Below are 23,298 nucleotides of genomic sequence, written 5' to 3'. Positions count from 1 at the left end.
TGTAGTTCCCAAGGGTCTCCTCCCAGATAAACATGCCCCCGAAACCTCCAGCGGCATTGTTACAAGACGATGGAACAGCCTCAGCTGGCTGCTTTCAACACGACTGAGCAGAAGCTCCACTCTAAGATCCTTCCAAATGTACAAGCTCTGCAACCTTGCTCTAAGGCTGAGCTCAGTCACCCTGCAGAGGAAACTCATTGTGACTGCTTATATTTTTGACTTTGCACTATTGTTCATTAACTTGCTCTCATGAACAAATATGACAGCTAGAACATACGTGGACGTCTCTTTTACAACAGTCTGATACAATGCCCGTATTACTGCTGATAAGTGAAGGTGAAGGCTGAAGTCGATGGACTCATAAATCCACCTTTCCGCGCCATGTCTCGAGAAAAACATCTTGAGATATCTGCCTTTAAACCCAGAGAGGGCACTTCACAGTCTCACATTTGGAGGTATCGACCTCCAATGCTGAAGGTCTCACTCTGATAAATCAAATAAAACCACATTGGCTTCAAAAAGCAGCGATGGAGAGTCCCCTTCACCCCGGCTGCACCCGCAGATCTTGTTCAAGAATATCGCAAGCAGGCTCAGAAACGAGGAGCAAAAACCACTGTGAACGTGCTTGACTTTGTGCCACAACGTCAAATAGGATTGTAATGATTATTATGGCTTTCAGCCTTTCATCGCTGCAGGTCGGCGAGGTGAGAGAAAACGTGAAAAGCCTCTGAACTGCCTGCATGAACCATGACACCGTTATTGAGCAGCACTACTTCCAGCGCAATCAGGTCAGGTTTGTCGGTCCAGGACGTTACGACAGGAACTGAAAGGGTTCAATAGTTTCCAGCTATTGACTGTGTCACTGACACAGTGAGGTGAATGAAGAGGCAGAAAGTGATGCGTGAACACTCACAGTTGTCTCTGAACTCGATGCTGGCTGGAAGAGTCAGCTCTGTTCTGTCTGCTGAAATATCCTGAGACCTGATGAGACAGATTCAAACCATGAGGAGAGGAGACGCATACAAAGGGGAGAAAAAGGATAAGCATGAGGATCAAGAGAATCCAGGGTATTGGAGGAAACTCTGTCTGACCTGCTGTCCTGCTGCTCTCCTCTGATCATGGGTTTGACCATTCCTCTCTCCATGTCCAGCTTTCCTGAGCTCTGAAAACACACAGAGAAAAAAAGAAGCTTCAATTCAACTTAATTTGTCCCTTATTATATTTTAAAGATACTGGCTACAGTCCTACGAGGCTTAAATGCAGCGTGGGAAAACAAATCAAAGTTGTGGTGTCATGGAGTTTTGTCTGGGAACGCCGACAATGGTGACTTGGGTTAGATTTATTGGCAGAACTACTAACAAGCAGCAAAAGCAACATGACAACCCTTTTTCCACTTTTCATCAAGTTTTTGTTTCTTTGTATTGAGTTTCAAACATTTAAAAAACGTTTTACTGCTTCTCTAGAGCTTTTGCAGTTAGTCAAACCAATAATCAAATGACAAAATTAATCTGTGGCTTTAATCAGATTTTTAAATAATCTGAATTAAACTTCTTTGGAGTTAAATGTTAGATGAAATGCACTCAAGAAGATCTGCAAATCAACACCGATAATCAACAAAAGACCTAATTAGTTTTGGAAAATCCATGAGAGTCATTTTTCTCCTTTTTGTCATCAGCAGCTCTCTCACGGACGATTGTGGAATCATTGTGCTTTTATAATATTTATAATATGTGCAGTCTTTACCTTTGAAAATAAAACACCTTAAGATGTGTCATGATTTGTCACTCTATAAATGACATTTAACTGCAAAGAAATTTGAAAGATACTGATAAATACCACCGGTGTGCATAATTATCATAATAAGATTGGCTCCATATTTTTAAATCTGTGAATTCTTCTACCACTACTAGTTACTATAGTAGTTTTGTTCCCCCTTGCAAAAATAAGGCTTAAATAGTAGGTGGGTGGAGATTCTGTGCTCGCTGTGACAGCTGTGCACCTGTGTTGACAATAGTTGAGATAAGGCATCATACAGAGCAGGGGGAAAAGAAACTGTCAAAACTGGCATGTTTAGAGCAGCCTGAACAGCGATGACTTGAACATAAACTAACGTCATTATTTGAAACTAACTTTAAAAGGAGAATCCACCACAGAAGTAAACAAAAATATGATGATGCCCGACTTTCAGCCAGTCTGCTTAATAAAAGTTCAGACAGATAAAACATAAAAATATTAACAGCATAGTGTTTAAGTGTTTGAGAGCAGAAAGCAGAGCAGAGAGAATTTTGAATGGAATAAAGTACATACACGAAAATGAGTGGGTGTATCTTTTTCTGTCTGTGTGCGTGTGTGTTACCTTGCTGGTAGGCAGGGCTCCTCCACTGTGGACGTCTCCGTGAAGGTCGAAGGTGGTTTCTGGTACGCTGCTTCAGCGGGGAGACACAGACATTCAGAGGTTCAGATGAGGAACTGCGCTCTCCACAGCTGACTTTTCATTACTGACGTCGACAAGAGCGCAGACTTAAACCCAGACACACACACGCTCACTTATCTAACTCACCGTCACAGAGGAGAGCGATGGGCGTGAGAGGCAGTAAAATAGACTCGCTGATATTTGCACACAGATAGCTCGATTTATGCATGCACACTCTTACATAACAGTCTAATTAGTTATAGAGAAGCCACGCCACGAGTCCTAACTCACAGCAACGCCAGGATGTCGTGTGTGTGTGTGTGTGTGTGTGTGTGTGTGTGTGTGTGTGTGTGTGTGTGTGTGTGTGTGTGTGTGTGTGTGTGTGTGTGTGTGTGTGTGTGTGACACGGAGTGTGACAGCAGTCGGGTTTAAAAAGACAGGCTTCTGCTTTCACAGCCCGCGTGACAGCAAGGCATCAATGTCGAATAAAGAGCACAGCACAAAAACAAAGCATCAGTGCTTCATGTCATTGACACGGAGATCTCCATCACGCACACAATAAACAAAAGCAGTCAAACAAGGTTAAACCATTACCAGCATCAACATAGACAGAGAAAGTAGACTGATTGTTTTTTTCTTTCTTAAACTAAATTTCTAGTCAAATTAAGTACATTAAGTACAAACAAACTCATAACTCCAGGAAAAACAGATAAAATATTAAAATCTTTCTGATGCTGCTTTTGAAAACAGATTCTAACATCTTTAACAAGATGTTTCCAAATCCCAGCGTGGGAATCAATGACAGGTGTCATGTGATCTCAGAAACCAGACAGTCATGTGAATCAGGCTCAAAGCCACAACCTCCGCAGCTGGAAAATAAATACTATGTAGATGTGCCAAAGACTGCAATTCCTCTAACAGCCACCTGGGACTGGCTTCAAATGTGAGTCGAACCCCACAGGCTCCCACGTCACTGCATTAAAAAGCATGTTTTAGCCTCCACAGATAGCTTTCCCTTTCACAAACTCTTTTTTAAAGTGCAGACCATTTAATAAGCTTGTGCTTCAGTTCTGGTCTGTTAATTAGCACCAAGGATGGCTTTCTGTGTGTTTTAGCTGTACTGTACAATAGCTGGAGAGAGCCACTGTGATGCCACCTGTTTGTTAGTTTTATGAAGCCTCAAAATGAGTGTTTTCACTATCGCAGTTTTTTGAAACCAGATGCGGTGAACGAGATGTGGATCTGACTGTGAAACCACACACATATCCTGGATAACCCTGGAAAAGCCTCAGGATGACTATAACTTACAAAATGCACTCAGTGTTTGACAAAAATAAGGCCTCATGCATTAAAGTAATGAAAAAATGTTTACAGAGTTCTTGGAGATAGGAAGGTGAGAGTCAACTTAGACTTCTATACCACCAGAAACCCTCTGCAATCAGAGGAGTTGAGTCCTGTTGGCCATTAAAAAGAATGAAGGTGTAATTTTTCAATCTTTGTCCATCTTTATACCGTCTGTGGATGCAGCTTTCTAACCAATAAGGCTGCTATTATTTGATAACTCAGCTGGGCCCACCATCTCACCCTGCCATCCTTGCATGTCTTCCAAGACACCATCATTTTAAATGGTCACTTTCAATTCAATTTTATTTATATAGTCGCCTCAAGGCACTTTATGTTGCAAGGTAAAACCCTACAATAGTACAGAAAAACCCCAACAATCAAATGATCCCTTTTAAACAAGCAGTTGGTGACAGTGGAAAGAAAAAAACAAACCGCTCTTTTAAGAGGAAGAAACCTTCAAGAGAACCAAGACTGCGTCATAGCAGTATGAGCACACAGCAATACCATCTGCCTTTTCTGGCAGTCTCTACTCTGACAGAAAATTCAAAACAAACACACCACAGTGCTGCTTAACCTTGCGCCCGCTCACCAACAGTCTTCTTGCAACTCGCCTCATTTCTCTGTTTAGAAAGCGTACTATTGTAATCCTGCATCTGTGCCACACTTCTGTCAGCTGCTAACAAGTCAAACATGCAGACCACAAAAGGCTGTTATCATGATATAAAACATGAAAAACAGTGTTTAAAATGTGAATCTGCCGTGTCATGCGTACTGAGATTACTTCACAAGGATCTGATAACGATTTATTTAAAATGATCTCAAATTAAACATGATACAGATTAAAGTTCCTTTTAAGGCTTCTGGCTGGTTTCATTCATGTTTTTCTCTCACTCACTGACAGTGAATACAGATGAAGTTAAGAGAGAGCAGATTATCAAAGGATCAAACACTCATTCCCTTACAAGATCATCTGAACCACGCCAAAAAAAAATCCTCGCCAAACTACTGCAGTAATCGGCCTAAACATTATGATGAGTCCTCAGCTTGACTGTGGCTAGGTATCCTGGTATGTTTGTGCAGCAGGACACTGGAAAGCAGCCCAGAAAACCACAGAGATCCACATCCACAACTTCTCCTTTTCTGAGCTGCACAAAATGATCCCTGGTCTTAATATAACTCCTCGGTGTTCTCATTTCTCGTAACATCATTTCACAATGCCTCCAACTGAGCTGACAACTGAAAAAGTTCCCAAAGGAGCTGATCAATAACAAAAAATCTAATAAAATGACCAAAGTATTATTTGAACCATTGAGAAATTGGATTATACAGGTGCACTTCTTGCTTATATAGAAAAATAAAAATGGGTTTTCTGCCATTTTGGGGCAATGAGGAAAATTTTCCCTTTCGCCATTCGTGATACCAAAAAAGCTTAATCTCAATTTAAGGTCAATATTCACACATTTTCTGTAACTCCTGGGGGAAATATGGACCTCTTTAACTTACAAAAAATCCACTATATCCATGACCCGGAAGCTAACTTCATCTTCCTCATGTTTGTATCTGGACAGGCAGAACCGGCTAAATGCAGCTGCCTATCGTTAAAACCATCAATAATAAGAATGAACTATGCAATTTATGCTACGAGCCATAAAACCAAAACCCAAAAACATTAAAATGCCCTTTTAACCAAAGGTTAGTGGCATATTTCACATTCATATATCCTATAGCTAGAAATTACAAATGTTAATGCACGATGTTTAACTCTTTAAAACAAAAAAACCCCACACACATTAAAAATGTATTTAAAGCCTGTAAAAAAAAGATTTTTGGCTTCTATTGATAAATTCTCCCTTTATAACACCTCTACACTGGGTAAAACTCATCTAATGAGACTCTGCCAAGTCTTAAACTTAAGGGCAGAATTTGAATCGGCAGACATAGACAGCTGTAGTTGACCTGCACTGATCTGAACCATGCCTGTGCTCCTGGAGCCCTTTAGAGCATTTTTAATGGAAATGTCTGACAAATACAATGTGTTGCTGTTTGGGACAGGCTGAGCAAGAGATTTATGACTCTTGAGCAGCAAAAGTACCAACATTAAGACTGTATATAAAAGACCAAGTGGCTACTTTGATCTTATATATACAGTCTGTGGACTTCATTCATCCCGAGTCTTCTTTTTTTTTAAAGCTGAATTATTTTATTGTCACATTTTGCTGCTGACATGTGGAGCACTGTGAGCTGTATTTTCGTATTAAACATGAATTTTGAGGTCTTCCTCTATAGCTGAGGTTACTAATCAAAATCACCTGATGGGAGTTTCTAACTGGAATGCAAACCTGTGTCAAAGCCTCTGAGGAACATGTTGTGAAAGCAGTCACAGCCCACAGCTAAATACAGGATTAGCTCTCTTTTAAAACGCTGCACTAATGTATAATTTTGTGTTTGCTCAGCAAGCACTCAAACCTAACAAACCAGCTCTTAAACACATAAAAAAAAACACTCCCAGGCTGGTGGATTAAATTCAGCCAAGCAAAAATGTTATGCTCATTTTACTCCAAAATAATTTTAAGGTTTATTTCATCTGAAGGCAAAGCTTACAGAGGCAAACTTTACACTCTAGATTGTTAAAAAAACTAATTTAAATGTGTTCATGACCTTGTGAGCTTTAGAAAATACTGAGCACATGCTTATGAAAGAGTGCTACAAAAGATAAAGGACAATTTCTTGAATCATTTGTAGAAACTAATTCATGCAGAAATACACCCACAGTTGTGAGTTAGTGTTTTGGGTACTTACAGACTTCCTTCTTTCTCTCTTCCTTGCAGTGTTAGTCATCCATTAAAGACTTTTAAGTTGTTTCTCCTTTCCTTCACTGATCCCTAACTTTCTCACACTCTCCTTTCTCTTCTTATCTTGTATGCCCTCCGTCTTTCTCCCGTTAGTGTGTGAAACTCCAGCGAGGAGGAGGCCACACCCAACATCATGTTGATCAGATTAGAGGGCAGCCTGCCTGCCGTAACCCCAGACCTCCGCTCTTCCTCTCATTTCCCTGCTCTCCCCATCCCAGACTCCCTCCTCCCACTTTTCCTTCCCTTCATCTCTGCTTCCGCCTGCCAACTCCAAACCTCACCCTCCCTTCATTTACAATAACACCCTATTCTTTCTTTACTGTTGGTAGGCTTCGGGAAACTGTGTGTACAGAGGTTGAAGAAGGAGGGATAGTAAGAAGAATGGATGTCCGTAAGTTTGAGGTGAAAACTTTGCATTCAGACACCCACAAACCCTTTTCCCATTCCTCACCCAGACTTGTGTCTGCCTCTCGGCATGGCCGGTTCTCTCTTCCCTCCCTGGTCGAACATCGGGTCCACGAATTTGAAGACGTGGGCAGAACCGAACTGGATGGTGGAGCCAGAACGCAACACCGTCGTCTCGATAATGCGCTGCCCGTCTACAAACGTGTCTGCGTCAGGGCCGTGCGGCGTCACAGTCACCATGCCTTCGCTGTGCATGAGGTTGCAGTGGTGGGGCAGAATCCCCGGACCAAGCAGCTGAAGACAAACACAGCAAGTATATCAGCTACATAAGCAGCATCAGGCTAAAACTCCACTTTTAACCTGTAAGTCGGGCTGGCTTCTGGCAAAATAAATAAATAAATACTCTTCTGCAGTCAGTTTCACTTGACTTCAAGCTCCCATTAGAGCTGTGCACCGTTTCCCCTCTCTATCAGCTTAAACACCCTTGCTGTTTAGTTTAACTCGAGCCAGGACGGCCAAGTAAAAGTATCATAAATTAACCTTGGAATGATCATCAGCTGCCTGACGCTGACCTTGTCTCTGGATTTTCACCTGATCGACTTTCAAACAATAGTTAGCTGCAGCTGCTCAAGTGTAATGGCCCTTATGGTCAAAAACCCCCACTGGTCAGCATCTCACTCCACCAGCTACACCTCTTTGCTTTTCATTTGAATCATATTTAAAGACAGCTTTTTAAACTGCAGTAACGTCATGATGTTTGCACAGTTAATTCAACACCGTGTGTGTGTGTGTGTGTAAGGGAACACTGAGTGTGAGGGAACTCCACAGGGTTTGCATCAGTGCTCGGATGCACTGGCATCAAAACTTGGCAGCATGTGAGCTCTTCCCAAATACTGAAAGCTTTAGAAAGCCAGAAATCTTAATTTAAAATTGCAATGTAGTACTTTTTTTAAAAAGAGAGAAATTCTAGCATTAATATGTGCAGTTTATATAGTGCAGTATTCTACTGTCTGTATTAGAATTTTTTGTATTTTAATGGGGTGTTTACCTGGATGGCTCCGTCGTCTGTGCAGTCTGAGCCGACCTCAGTGATGCTGTGCTGAAGACGATACAGCTTGGGTTTGTCCCGAGAGTCTGAGCCGTCTGAACACACACACACACGTTCAGATTTAGAAACCAGGTAAGGCTGCACTCACATCACATTTTAAAGAAACGGCATACAGGTTCACTACACAAACTCACACATACACTGATTGACTGAAATCCCAGTCAATCAATTCAGCATTACTACAGTACAGAGTCAATACATAGTGACATATGGAGAGCTGTGCATTATGCACTGCTAATGTGGCACAGAGTGTGGGGTTTTTGGTGGGGCTGCAGTGCAGTTATTGATATTAGTAAGTAGGGGTTTAGTAAAAGCAAAGCAGGGCATTAGTTCAGTGAAGGGAAAGGGATAAAATGTTGGCTGCTGTGGGGGGGTGGGGGTGGGGGGTGGGGGGGGTAAAAGGGTATCAGAAAAAAACCCACATATGACCATCTTCTAAAAATAATACTGTAGTCAAAAGGTAGCTAATATAACAGATCTCCGTAGATTAGAAGGTTCTGCTATACCGACTCTCAGTTTTTGTTTTTTTCCATCAATTCTGTGCCTGTCAAAGGTTTCAGGATGGTAATCACGAGGAGCCGAGGGCGTACTTTCACTTTCTTTAGACCCTCAGTCATTTTTTCCCCTTTCTCTCTCTATTCTATTCATTTATAACTTTTCATATTGCAACAGTTTTTCATTGTTTTGTGACTGATGCCATTATCATCATTATTTTGAATTTGAATACTATTAATTAATTAGAGATTAGATGCTAACACATTATTTTCATCTAAGTGATTGTTGAATTAAGTTGAATAGGAGCCACCCTTGCATATTAGTTTTTTGTTTTGTTTTTTTTTTTTAGAATATTTGGATCTCATTTATTTGGCATTCCAATGGCTCAGTGACACGAGTAGATATATGACGGCTAACTGTCTGCAACTAAAAGGATGAAAAACCAAACAAAAACACGGTGGCTGATAAACGCATTTAATTTCCTTCCCTTTTGGCAGCTTAATGAACGCGCTGCAGAAACCAGATGCCTGATTGCAACCGCACAGATCCCCTTGCAAAGGCAACCTGATTATTAGCAGGTTTGCATCTAATTTATTAACACAGAGACTGCCAACATGTTGCAATCAATCAGAGTTGGTCCACAACAATGAACACAACGTCTCTGCATCATGGCTCTTTAACATCGACCCAATATTATAATCCTACATAATATCAAGGTTCCTCCATCCTTTAACAGTGAAATTCAACATCCTGCTGCAACTATGTCACTATTTGTGAATAATTCCTAAATTCATGTTTCACATCTATGAGGTTTTGCTTGAAAGTAACAGTATATAACTGCCTAATGACCATTGAATTTGCAGTAACAGTGACAGCAGACCGACTCCATCTTATTGCCATTTTATCAAAGCTACTTTGAAGACACAGCTGATGGCCATCTTTGAGTGCTGCGAGATCATGAGGTCACACGGTTGCAACTGCAGTCTACAGACACCATTTTTCATTTTTCATAGTGTGGCATTATGCTCGATTTAGACTTCTGCTGTGAAATATAGATGCCAGTGATGGTTGCAGCTTCTAGCACTCTGTTTTACCTGCACTGACAGTGACATGTGGTTACATTTCTATGCAGGTGGACTTCAAGTAACATCGAAGATTATGGTGCAGGATTTCAGAAAGTTACGGTTGCAGTTACGACTATTTTACAGGTAGATTTAACACAGAAGTATAATTCCCATGTTTTGCGTTCTTCAGTCTTTCAGTCAGTTATGAGGTAACTCACTACAAACGTCACTTCGATTATTATCAGTTCATTTGTGAGCTTCTAGCAACTGGTTAAATAAATTGATTTAGTAGTTTCGTGTACCCTTCAAATAAAATGAATGTCAATCTGCAAAAATGCTTCCAAAAAGGTCTCAGTTTTCCCTGTGAGTGGCTGGATATAATGTTAAATCCTATTTCTTATTAAAACTTTATATCCTAAAATGTATTTAAGCTGTTATTGACTGTTTTAATGCCAACACAGAAAGTATTAAATAACTCTCATGTAAAATGTAAATAAATTGTTTAAATCACTTTTTCCTAACCTCTCTGTTCAGTACTAGTGCCTAAATCACATCTAAAACATGTATCGGGCTGTTTGACCACTATCGGCCAAATGAGTTGACCCCACCAACAGACACACAGGGAGGTGCGGTAGATTTTTACCTTCGTGGTGCCGATAGGCGTAGTAGGCATAGTGATTCCCTCGCCCTAGGCAGGCAGGCAGGCACGGAGGAAGGAGGAGACATGCACAGGCCCCACACGCGCACACACACACACACACACACACGCATACGCACCATGCCATAAAGAAGGTGGGAAAGAAAACAGACAAATAGCAGAGGGTGAAAATGCAGCAAGGAAGGGAAAAAAATACCTTGTTAACCCGTTAATTGCATGGAAAGCAGGCACACACACACGATATTTTAAAAGGGCTCTCACTGTCTACATTTGTCCTAGTGTCCAAATTTTAAATGAATTAAACAAAGCAGTCCTGTAGATGACAATGCACACTGCAAGTAAATTGTAAATTCTAGTTTACAGAGTATGTATCTTAAAACAGGTCATAACAAAAAAGATCTTCCCAACAGTTTAACCACTGATCCAAACAAGTATGCATTTTGGTGGCATTACGTTGCCTGCCCTGACTTTGAGGTTAAAGCATCTTTATCTGTTTAAACGTGTTATCTTTGGTGACTTTGTGGTTTATTTCTCACCTCACGTGTTTTTAGAATCAAACTTGAGGTTAATGGTCTGCTTTTTTCAAGTGTAAAATTTCGGTTTTAGTTTAAAATCCAAGAGCAGACAGAGTGGTGTTCATTCAATCAGGTGGTGCCGTAAAGGCTGTAAAATGGGGAGAGCACCCAAACAGTCGTCTATTGTGATGCTTTATAGGGGCTCGCCTACGCCCCACAGTCAGCTTTGCCCTCGGCTCGTCATATCTGGCTTCATAAAGCTTAGATGGTGACACAATTCTCAGCTTGAGGCTGAGACATCCCTTATGCCCATCTTTTAAATACAATCTATGAAGAAAACACACTGAGAGGTATGCTTGTGGTTACAGGACTTCCCTCAGTAGCCCAGACATCACTTAAATACTGGAAAGTCATTTAAAAGTAAAAAATTACAACAAATTTATTTTTATCTTAAGCCTTCTACAGGGTAACCTCAGTGTTTTCTTTAATAGAAGTGGATTAAAGTCCAGTTAATTAACACACACACTCTCTCTCTCCTCACACAGACACACACACTTTGCCAAGCAGCTGTTATTTAGACGAGCCACCAAATCAATTTCCCATCCTGGCAGTCTTCCACAGTCAGTGACCCGTCAGCCTTACAGTAGATGAAGTAGACGTGTTAGTACATTCCTGGATAGGGCCCACTGGTGAGCCAATATCATTCCAGCACCACAGTTCAAACCAGTTCAAGTGCCAATAAGAATTGGGTTCACCAACGGGTCTGATAGGTTAATGGCATGATAGGAAGAATGACAAAAAGGCCAATAAAGAAAGAGAGGGATCAGTAGCAAGAAACAAGCTGTTAGGGTTGTGTCATATTATCAAGACATGGGTATGTTTCTCCAAAATGCCCTTTGAAAGGCTCTCACAACAAATAATCTGGGGTTTTATGTACTGCATTCCAGCTGTTATTACATCACTGTAACTTACCTCTTACAGTAGGAGTGGTCCCTATCCCGTATACTCTTACATCAGTAAGCAACTTCCTATAATTCACCAAATGAAGCTTTTTCATAGTAAGTTTAACATTTTTGCTCTTTAAATCATCTTCATCATAAATAAATATGATAAAGACTTTCATGTGGCTGTTAAGATTAGGACAGGTTTTCCCCCTTTGAATAATAATAATAATAATAATAATAATAATAATAATAATACGATGATGATGATGATGAAGAGATTCATTATACATGAGTGGTCTAAAAGAGTGATCTTAGCTGCTGTGACTGAGGACAGACACATTTTTGTTCTAACAACACCTACATATAACTCTTACCAATCTCTGCCTGATAACTTTACACTTTAACCTCAACCCTATAATCCCCCAATAAAGAATTTTCTTATGTTAGAAACCCTTCAGGCAGGTATAACCTCAGTGCAACAAGCATAAAGGAGAAGATCTAATGTCCAAGTCTTTTTTATTCTGTGACTTCTCACAGTGCACTCGTGTGTTTTGGAAACTTTAATTCATATTAAAAGCTACAGCTCTTTCTGATGGGGGGATAAAAGAAAGTCAGGCAGCTGTAGCACGCGCCAACATCTCCAGCTATTTTTAAGAGCTGTCTGCAGCTTTCAGTGATCGTTAACCGCCCGCAGTGGTTTTTACACACTGACAAAATGCTGCAGTGGCAGGAACAGAAACCACAACACAGCTGAAAGTGGTGAGAAGATGTGGGAGCAATAATGTAGCCGCATTATAATGTGCTTCATTCACCTCGGCAGGGAACACGAAGACAGACTCACCTTTGACCAAACCTGAGTGTTTTTTAATGCAGCTACACTGCAACCTGTTGGTCACTGTTTGCCATTACAACAACAAATCCAAAAAAAAAAAAAAAAAAAAAAAAAGCTGCTTCCGCTGGTGCTGTCACTTGTAATGTCTACCAACACTGACAGCAAAGATGAAGGGTCACATATGATAGTGTTGTGGTCCTACCTGGGCTCAACTCCACTAGATAAGGCAGTTTCTCAGGAGGCAGCGAGCTGTCCTTCCCTCTGAGGCCCTTGTCATCCACTTTCCTTCCCTTCCTCCCCTGGTAGTCCGGAGGTCTCTTCTTCAACTGGAACACTAATGCCCCTGAAAATGAGGAAGACTAAATTTTACTACCTGTACTCTCAGTAGAGATTCCACAGGTTAATATACAGTAAGAAGATCAATGGTCAAAGAAAAATTACATTTAAAAATAACATTTACTGTAATTTCAGTAAACCAGCAGCAGGGGGCAATAGTGACCAAGAAGCGAGGGGACAAGTGCCTGAGTGTGTCTTTTACCTCTATCAGCAGGCCAGTCCCTGAAGATCTGCAGTGGACACTCATTATCGTCCAGAATCACCTCCTTGCCCGACTTATCATCTTGCTGCAAATAAAAGGGGACGAACACCAAATCAATTCAGAGTTTATTCACATTTCATGCAGCTGTGCTTATTATTGGACTTATTAAACAACATGTTATAACATCTCCAGATGTTGCAGTTTAGAAATTGGTTGTTTTCCCATGTCCACATGGTCCATAATCCCCATTAACTAGTTTTCCAAGACACAATATAAAGAAAAGACGTCAGCCACTAATCCTGTTTTTCCACATCACACCGTCTAAAAATGCGTGCTGACCTGCAGCTTGTACTGGTTCAGTTTGCAGCTCAGTGGAGAGCAGATGCATTAGCAGATGAATTAGCCCCTCAAGTCTGAGGCCCTGGTATTCAGTAAGAGATGGGTTGTTTTGAGGAAGCGCTACTGTCTCAAGTGGAGCATCTCAAGTACCTTGATGTTCACAAGTGGGGGAACAATGGAAAGTGGGAGAGCGACAAGTGGGCTTCTACAGCATCTGCAGTACTGCTAAGTTCTGGTGAGCTAAGGGACATAGGGTTTAATTAACTGGCAGGGCTATGCTCTTACCATCACCTGTGGCTATGGGTTGTACCAGAAGAAAAAGATCATAAATACAGGCTATAAAACTTTGTTTCCACCGAATGCTGTCTGGATTCAGACTACACAATATCAGCTGATTGCAACATGGAACAAATGTGCAATGTGTTCCAACAGTTCATCCTTCTACTCGTCGAGCATAAAATTCCTGACCAACAAAACCCAAACGAATTTACTCAATAACTATGTGAAAAAGACAGAAAAGACTAACTGTGGTAGTGGTTACAGGTTACACATGTCCTCGCCTCCAAAAAGTCCAATTTAAACCTACAAAAGCCTTGTAGGTTGATAATTGCACAAAGGTTAAAGGGGGGAAAAGAGTTTTCCTCAAATTCAGTGACCTTGACTAATATGAGCTGATGGAGGAAATGTGAAAATCAATGAATAAGAAGATCACCAGGATCATACACGTCACCAGTGGGGTTTTTTTCTGGAAATCCCTAGCCAGCATTTCCATCCTGATGATATCACTTAAACTTTAAAAGCCAATAGGGGAGCAACGAGCAGCTCATCATGTCTCCAACTCTATAATCTTCTAACCTGACACATTAACCATTACAACAAACAACAATATTGTGTAATCTCAGTCCCGCCTTACACACAGAATGACTGATGTAATGTGGTTCAGGCTCCTTTAAGCCTCAAAGATGAGGTCATTTAACTACATCTGACAAGACAACGTCTCCAGGGAAGTCACAGGATGCAAAACAGAGCTTGAAAAGAAGGTGACTGGACTTCTTTAAGTTCTTTGAAGATGTTTCACCTCTAATCCAAGAGCTTTCTTGAAACAAAAAAAACTTAATCCAGTCGCCTTCTTTTGCAGCGCCTTAGACTATCATGACCTGTACGACTGAGAGCCTACACAGACACGACGCAACACCTTAATCTAAACACAGCTATCAAAAACACAGTTTTTGATAGCTGTGTTTAGATTAATGCTCCCATGATGCAGATAAGGGGAAAAAAAAAGGACGAGTGGGTGGATAGTGTTTACCAGTTTCTGGTATTTCTCATTGTTGCTGACCTCCTGAACCCTGCACTTTAGGGTGAACTCGCACTAGGCAGAGTCAGTGACTGTCCCAAACTCCCACACTGGTCTGTGCTCGAACAACACTTAACGATGCAGACCCAAGGATGAGTCAGTCTGCCTCAGCCTCTAAACACATCACTCCATTTTGCACACTGTCCTGTCAAAAATGTGTTAATTACTTAAGGCAATTTTTACACAACCAGCTGTCACTGAGGAAGTACTGGAGATCTGTGCAGGGAGTTTAGCTGAACTGTGCTGGACACACCTTTTCAACAGGCCAGACCTCGCAGCAGTAACACTAGTCAAAGGAAAAGCTCCAAACACACAACAGCTAACAAGTTAGCTCAGCTGAAAAGGGAAACTAGTGAGCTTCTTACTGGTTACCATGTGCTATCAATGTCAACTCTCTATGAGATCACACAGCCTCTGTACAATGTAACCATATGAGGGCTGTGCAGTTTTGGTAAAGCAAAGCACGCTGATGAGTTACTTTTCTAAGTAGATAGCCCTGTAATGTAACAGATCACTTCACAATAGTAACAACACTGTAAAGTGAAAAGGTACCTTTAAAAGTAAGCGTGTGTGTGTGTGTGTGTGTGTGTGTGTGTGTGTGTGTGTGTGTGTGTGTGTGTTCGTGTCTGGAGGATCTTCCAGTGTATTGGCAGTTGTTTTATACGACTGGCAAAAGCTGAGAGGACAGATAGGAGACAGGCTGTGAGCCAAGTTCACCGTCACAGTCTAACACACACACGCGCTGATATAATAGAGCATCTGCTGCTACTGTGGCACTCAGTCTGAAAGTAACTGAGCTGCATTCCTTAAGCTTTCCTTTTCAATCTGCCATTCCTGTGAAGTGGGCATGGATTTTTCTTTTCTAACTTTTATTAGTCATCTTCATTCAAACAGGGACCAAAAAAAGAGAAAATGTGTTTAAAATGTGCCTTAAAGGTGGGATATATAGCACGCTTCTCCTATTGGAAGCTGTTACAATGTTTACTGACAGCAGTGGTGACCCTTGTGGCACTGACAGTGAACTTAACTTTCCACAGCCTCTCAGGAGGATGATAAAGGTGTTTATTACTGAACTCGGAGCGTCAAGGTTGTATAGTGCAGAGAAGTAGGATTAACGGTGTAACAATTCTCAGACGACAACAGAATGGCGATACAAATGTCCCATCTCATGATGAGTCCCATGTGGAGTTGTTAAAGTATGCTAGTCTGGCAAAACGGAAACATGATTTTGGAAACATTACACCTCTAACCATGAAGATCAAATATGAGCTGTGAACATCACGCAGTGTACTCAAAAATAAAATCACATATTAAACTGTGACAAAGAGCTCAAACTCTGTTACTGTTAACGTGGGTTTGATGGAATTTGCTGCAGCTGGAGGAACTAAACCTAATTTAACTCGATTTTAATTTTAGCGAGAACAAAGCAGATTTTATGGTGTTGATGGATGTGTTTACTGGGAGCGTGAGAAGGTGGCAAGATGGGTTTACAGATTTTTAAGCAAACTTACCCGAGCAATGCAGTACTCTTTGGGGTTCTCCTTCTCTAGTCCATACTTCTCCAGAGCCTCCACCACAGCAAAATCAGCTGTGTCTCTCGTGGAGAGGAGGATGGTTTTATACGGGATATTGGGCTTCAGACTGTCAGCGTATATCCTCAAAGTGCCTCCTGCAGAGACAGAGTGCGTTAGTTCTGAATGCAAAAGCACTAAATACTGTTTCACACCTAGTTCTAGTTTTATTTCAGTGAACTTAGGTGTATTTTTCACATTTAGTTTCATTTTTGACTGCATTTAATATAGCCAATGTAATGGTGCTAGCAGACTCCCACTTTACAAACTTCTGTCACCATCGGTTCTCGGTCTATCATTTCTTGCTTGACCTGGACGTTAAACTTTCTTGCGTACACTTTTAGATGAGTTTGGGGAAAAGCAATAATGTAATGCTTATAACAACTTTCATCTGGTGGAACATGTAGCCATGTAATGGGGACGTGTCAACTGAAAATGATCACCTTTGTAAATGCCACAAAAGAAGGCTTCAGCAGAGCAAACAGGATTTTCATTACATAAAATAAGGGTGTTTTGTTTGTTTTTTTAAATAGTGCTTTCTGCCGGGAGAACGTCACCGTCTAACCACCGGCCGTCCTGCCTCACCGGCTGCATGTGTATGCGGACAGCGGTTTGAGCCGTTTTTAGAGCCGGTTCACTCGTCCATCTGTCTGTCTGGCAGAGTGATTAGGTAATGCCTGAGTCACACGCTGAACCAGTCAGCATGTTTGTTTCATTCATTCGCTACGTCCGCGACGTATGTCTGTGTGCGTAAACATGTCAGCGTGAGACGCTCCAACGGCATATGGCACTTCTGGGAAGCAGCTGATGTGGGCGTGAGTGATTAGCGATGAGCAGTGAAAACAATTTACTAATAACAAAAAGTGGGGCGCTAATCCGCATGTTATATAAACACCACTCCAATAGATGTGCACACCTGCATTCACAGAATTTAACTTGCTTTCTCATGCCCTTCCACACCAGATAAGGAGCGGCAGTGAACTGCGACGTTCAGGTCACGCTGCAGATTATCTCCAGAGTTCATGTCAGGTTTCCTTTAAGCCATACAAGGACATTCAGACTTGTTTTGGAGCCAATCCGGGTCCCTCTCTGGCTGTGCCATTTCGGTTTGTGACATAAAAAGTCAGTATTCACAGCTGATTTTCATATTTAGGTCAATTTACTGTTTACTCCAACAAATACCATCATGAATTTTAACATTTAAGATTCTGGTGGTTTTGCAGTTACTCTGACACTGGATTGAATTTGGTGGCAACACACACCTGAACAGTCCAAACCAGAGGTGCTCATACTTGTTGATCATCAGTGAATTTGTCGATTTGATTAGCAGCACTTGGCTGCTACTTGCCCTCTTAAGTCCTATGGAAGCTGTGAATGTGGACTCTAGAGTCCTGTGCTCTCTTTTCCACATGACTGTAACAATATATCAGATTAGCCTTTGATGTTGACGGTCTCATTCTTTTAAAGTAATACCACCTGCAAACTGCCCACGTGAGCCAATGTGTTCTGACTTCAGTTTATTTCCAGTGAGCAAAAACTTAAATGCACATGGGATCATTAAACATACTGTCCTCTGAGCTCCGTCTCTTGTCTCATCATTAAAAAAGTGAAACAAAACACTTTAACAGTGTTCAATTAGTCTACATTTTGGATCTAATGGCACTATATGCTTTTTAATTTTAACATAAACGAGGTGCAGGCTATCTAATTGGGAAGGAATGTGTTTGTTATATATCTATTGTTTTTTCCTCTACCCACCCCTGAACTAATACACCTACGAGACTAGGCACAGTTGGTAATCCGAGCTCATGTTGGGATTAGGAGAAAAGGGTCTGAATAAACTCGTAAACAAGATATTTGCAAATTCTAAGAAGTACCTGAGTCTGGCCTCCCATCGCTGCTCATGAACTCCTGCATGCGTTTCTCCAGTTTCTGCTGGCGTCTTCTCTTCATCACCACCTCTGGGTTGGAGATCGTCCTGGTAAAGCTGGTCTCCGGCATGTCTTTATAAACCTCTGCTGCCAGATTTTCTCTAAACCAAAGAATAAATGGGACAGAAAAAGAAACGCAGGGAAAAAAAAAAAAAAAAGGAGTCAGATGAAGGAACAGAAAGGTCAAAAGTTTAAATCACTATTCTGTCATTTTCTGGAGTGTTCTGTGCTTTTTCTCGCATTAAGAAAAAGAAAAAGAATCTCTGAGGACTGTCAGGATGTAAGATGAATGAGTGCGTTACCCGTCCTCGCGACTCAGTGTCTGATCGTCTCCATCAGGGATTCGGGCGAATTCCTTCTCCCTCTTCTTTTCCTTTTTCTTCTCCTTCTTGGACAGAGTCCTCTTGAAGTTCTGTATCACGCCGTCCTTCTCCTTCTCAGGCCCGTTACTCTGACTCTTCTAGAAAAACAAGAGAGTGAGGCTGAGTGATAAAACTGCTATAGATGCACTCATTTGTGGGTGAATAAGTGGCACATGAGCAAAGTGAGCAAGGAAAAGAAGAAAATCTTCGGCATCTTTGTGACATTCGAGTACGCCAAAATGTCCAAATTTGACTGAGGGCCCAAAGGGACTTTTAAAACCCACTAAAACCTGAGCAAAACACCTCTTACAAGGTCAAATAGGCACGCTGCAGTGCTCCCCACAGGCTGTTAAATTAAGACTGGTAGTTGCTGTCTTGCTCTGCATCATCAGTGAGCAGGAAGACGTAAACTACACCTCCACCTGCTCCAGGTTCTGATCAGAGCGGTCCTGTAACTCCCTACAGTGAAATACTCACCACCTCTTATCACAAATAGTACTGATTAGTGTACGTGTAAACAATAATACATTCCACTTTTAAAGCACAAAAACGTTTGGGAGGCTGGTTGAGGTTGTTGGCAGAGCGAATTTTTATGCACATTGAGTCGCCGAAAATTGAGTTGTACACTTCACAGATTTTTACGCTTCATCGTTTTCTAATTTTTTATTACATTACAAATTAAAAATACATCATTTATTATCATTAAAATTGGTTAGGGTTAGTGGGATAAAGATATAAAAACTATAGAAAATATCACAGTTTGAAGAGACAACCTGAAGGAACAGCTGAAAAATATTAAGGACCATAAGTGGAACCTGGCAGGAAGCCAGCTGGTACAAAACATGAGAGCAAATGAAAAATACCAAGAAAATTCAAAAAATTAAAAACTTGAAAAAGATTAAGGAGGGTTGCTAAATATACCCGAGCAGCTCACTGAAGTAAAGTCTATGTGTAGGAAACACTATGTTCCATTTAAAGGCAGTATCACATATAGAAGTAGCTTCCCTATTGGAAAATGAAGCTGAGTACAAGTCCTTAGCCAGTGAGCACACGTTTCAGTTTTTAAAGCCAAATCAGACACTCACTCGTCACATCTGGTCTCAAAATACCTGGATGGCTTCCTTGAAAGCCCTTCATTAACCAAGCAGCATCCATCTTTTATATACAGTCTGATTATATTCTAGTGGCAGCTGGTGCCTTTCCAATGCGCATTTGTATCTTTGTGATCTTGAAGAGCTGAACAAAGTGATTTAAAATGATTCGTTTTTCCTTGACAGGCTACGGATGAATGGAAGAATAATTCATCTCGGTAGTAAGCCTAATGATTATCAGTGAACACTTGGACAGAACAGTCAGAGCAGCTGACCTTGGGCAGGATGTCGTTCTCATTCTTCAGGACAAAGCGTCCTTCTCTGTCGTCTTTGTTCCAGTTCAGCTGCACAACAAGAGGCTTCTCGTCCAGGTCCAGCTGACGCTCTTCTAACACAGACACAGAAAGACCAGTTTACCTGAGAGCCATCCATTTCCTACTCTCCATTTTTACAATTAATTTGATTCTGTAAAGTCTGTCACGCTTTTCCTTGCATCAGAAATCTGTGGGACTCACCGCCACTGACATGGACCTCGTACAAGGAGTATTTTGGTGAGGACAGCATCCTCATGTCTGGTCTGAACTTCTCTGCTAACGTTTCAATGACGTCCTGCGTTGTCGCTGTGCTGGAGACTCTGATGCACTTGGTAGCAAAGTTACCGGCGACCCGGTCCTGGAAGTAGAACCTCATCACGCCATGGAACTCCAGGTCCTTTTAGAAAAAACACAGGAATAGAGTCACTAATTCTGTTTATACAAGCCGCAAATTACAAAAATACACCAAACATTTACATTCAACACAATTGCGTTTACATGCAGAGCATAAACAAATGCTTGGATATTAACATTGAAGACTGAAAAAAAATAGGGCATAAACAGTAGCTCAGACGTATTATTAATGCAGGATGGCGCTCTTAAGGTGGCTGTTCAGCAGCCTCGACTGTGGCGGGAGAGCAAAAAAGCAAGGCTGGCTGAGATCCAGAGAGCCGAGTGTGTCAGCAGGTTGTGCGACGACAGGAAAAGAAGGCTGATCAGTTATTCACCGATATGGACTGTCAGCCCACATGCATCAAGTTTTGAGCATAACAACTTACTTCAGTGACACCGGTTCTTAAATAGACAAGATGAATGTTTGCCGTCCAAATATCACATTAAATACTGAAGACATCACAACCATGAGGCATGTCATTTCGGATAAACTTTCAAGTATACGTGTGAAGTATATTTGAGGTCATAAGTGAGCGTAATAGGTCCCTTTCAAGCAGTTCAACACCGATTAGTTCCAGTTTACTTTGAATTAAATCTTAAATCTGTACTTAAAGTCATTTGTATATAATTGGTATCAAATGTTATTTCCAGGAACCTTCCTGATCTGCACACTGATTTAATGTGTTCCAACTTACTTATCTACTTTATCTCAGCACACTGTGCAGGTCTAAGGAAACCTCTCCAGAACACACACAGCCTGTGTTACACAGCTACCCAGGACTATTTTCTCTACATGTGTACAAATCCACTGCCTACATGTAGACATTTCCTTCATCTGCTACAGAGTGTACTACAGAACAAGAATGTGTAAAACCTGATGTATGTACGCAACACTGTGCTGACGCAGCAACTGTAGCTCGCAGCCTGTGCACACACATGCATATGTTATGGCTCAGCAGTAAATCTGCCTCATATTTCATCATAACCGCCACCAGAGAAAGATCTAAGGTATTCAGGAGCTTGCCAACATTGCATAGCTAGTAGCTGCTATTACTCTGAAAAAGTAGGTGATTGTATCTCACTCTAGGGGACAAAAACAAATTGAAAGCGAGAGACAAACTTGTGGAAAGATATTCAAGTAAGATGAAGGCAGCTATGAACACATAAAGCCATATATAGTTTCTCACAGACGCTGATTGGTTTCTGGCATCATGGGGGGATGCACGCCTTCTTAAGTGCAGCATTAAATGTTGCCACTTTAAGGTGAATGCCAGGACAAGTGGATGAACCTGTGGAACAAAATGCAGATACTACTCGAGCACCATGGTCCAAGTAACGTTTCATGAATAGTGATGTCATTTTCAGAGAACCCATTGGTCAGGAGGTGACAGTTATATATATTCTCAGTGGACAGAGTAAGCACCGAGAGAGTGTCTTTAAGGTTTACTTCATAAGAAATTGTTACATTTTATTATGGCAGGAAAGATGTTGTGTCTTCACGGTGGATCTCCTAGACCGCAGATATCTTTTCTGTCAGCGTGCCAACAAAACAACTCACATGCCAGCTTCTAATAGGGGATGCAAACAAACAAATTCAACCATTTAATCTGAGGCTGAGGAGTGTGTGCAGAAAGACTTACAACAAAAGATTCAACTACACTAATTCTGCACAGTTTGTGGACTTTGTTCCATATAGAAAAAACAGGAAAATAGAAAAGAGGCCGACAGAAGTGAAAACGTTCCCCGCCTCTTTCTAACTCGCCGCCTCCCCTTCCCCGTCGTGTGGAAACACTGAGAACAGTTTCGATAGGCAAGGGTGGAGTCGGGAATGTGCACGCGTTGTGATTTACTGCTGGAATGTGGGTCATCGAGGGCTGCCGTTGTCAAGCTTGCGTAACTGTTGGTTACAGTTACCGTGGAGACACTGAGGTTCAAACAAGGCCCAGCTTAGAGCGAGCAGTGGATAATTAACACACTGGTCAGTACAACAGCAGACACCTTCTGGGGCCACTGGGAACTGTTAAGGGCAGCCACGTGTAGTTCAAGTTCAATGCACCTCCAGATGATGGTGCATTCCTGCAAAGTCTCATCTCAGCCATCTACACCCCTAAATAATCCAGCCCTAAACTCCTGAAAGTCATAATCTTAAAGTTGTGGACCAGTACTGACATTGCGTCCACTCATTTCCACAAGTTTCCAAGGGGGAGGGGATTTAATTAACTCTAACCAATCACAAGAGACTAAAGCAGCAGCGTCTAACATCAGCTCAATTTGCACCACGGACACAGTATCAGAACACACTACTGTACAGAGAGTACACAGTTCATGTGTCCCTCCGAAATACAATGTTTGGTTGCACAATGACTAAACCATGAATTATAATAAATTCATATTTAATTCATATTTTTAAAAACCAACAGTGTACACAGTAAAACAACTAGTAAGGCTAAAAGCTCTGTCTCCAGTGTGAGTGCTGGGTGATAATCTGTATATAGGCAACACTGATATACCTCCATGCCAACACACTTGTTCTGCAGGAAAGCTAAAACTGGACTAAAGTGAAAACAGTTCAGCATGTTCTTCCATTTTTTTTTCAATGCCATCCTATTGTCTCGTGCCACAAAAAGGCACGCAGTGGCTGTGTGAATATCAGTTCCCAGTTTCATAGACCTGACATGAGTGCAGTGTTAATCCGGTGTGTAAGCAAGTCTTCTTTAAGATCAACTCTAAACTTAATTTTGTGACCTATTTCAAGCACTTACTTCGCTAAAA

The 23,298-nt window shown here is 41.4% G+C and overlaps 1 protein-coding gene across 17 annotated transcripts in view; it reads right to left on the bottom strand.

The window, feature by feature from the left end:
• afdna (afadin, adherens junction formation factor a) overlaps positions 1-23,298 on the bottom strand; it is a 113,730-nt gene that overhangs the window by 57,289 nt on the left and 33,143 nt on the right. For 10 of the 17 annotated variants that reach the window (XM_084954001.1, XM_084954002.1, XM_084954012.1 and 7 more), the window contains exons 2-14: positions 20,335-20,530; positions 20,095-20,207; positions 18,669-18,826; positions 18,313-18,467; positions 16,376-16,533; positions 13,169-13,253; positions 12,833-12,973; positions 10,325-10,369; positions 8,063-8,157; positions 7,061-7,308; positions 2,357-2,426; positions 1,092-1,162; positions 914-981 (exon numbers count right to left, since the gene is read on the bottom strand). In XM_084954001.1, the coding sequence (XP_084810127.1) occupies positions 914-981; positions 1,092-1,162; positions 2,357-2,426; positions 7,061-7,308; positions 8,063-8,157; positions 10,325-10,369; positions 12,833-12,973; positions 13,169-13,253; positions 16,376-16,533; positions 18,313-18,467; positions 18,669-18,826; positions 20,095-20,207; positions 20,335-20,530 (1,603 nt within the window). The remainder of the gene's footprint in view (positions 1-913; positions 982-1,091; positions 1,163-2,356; positions 2,427-7,060; positions 7,309-8,062; positions 8,158-10,324; positions 10,370-12,832; positions 12,974-13,168; positions 13,254-16,375; positions 16,534-18,312; positions 18,468-18,668; positions 18,827-20,094; positions 20,208-20,334; positions 20,531-23,298) is intronic. The other 7 variants (XM_084954007.1, XM_084954015.1, XM_084954016.1 and 4 more) reach the window with 4 other exon arrangements.

Source organism: Perissodus microlepis, chromosome 15, assembly GCF_051167445.1.
Source record: "Perissodus microlepis isolate ML-2025 ecotype Zambia chromosome 15, ASM5116744v1, whole genome shotgun sequence".
Lineage (NCBI taxonomy): Eukaryota > Metazoa > Chordata > Actinopteri > Cichliformes > Cichlidae > Perissodus > Perissodus microlepis.
The sequence above is the reverse complement of the archived record's forward strand: the minus strand, read 5'-3'. Positions and strand labels throughout refer to the sequence as shown.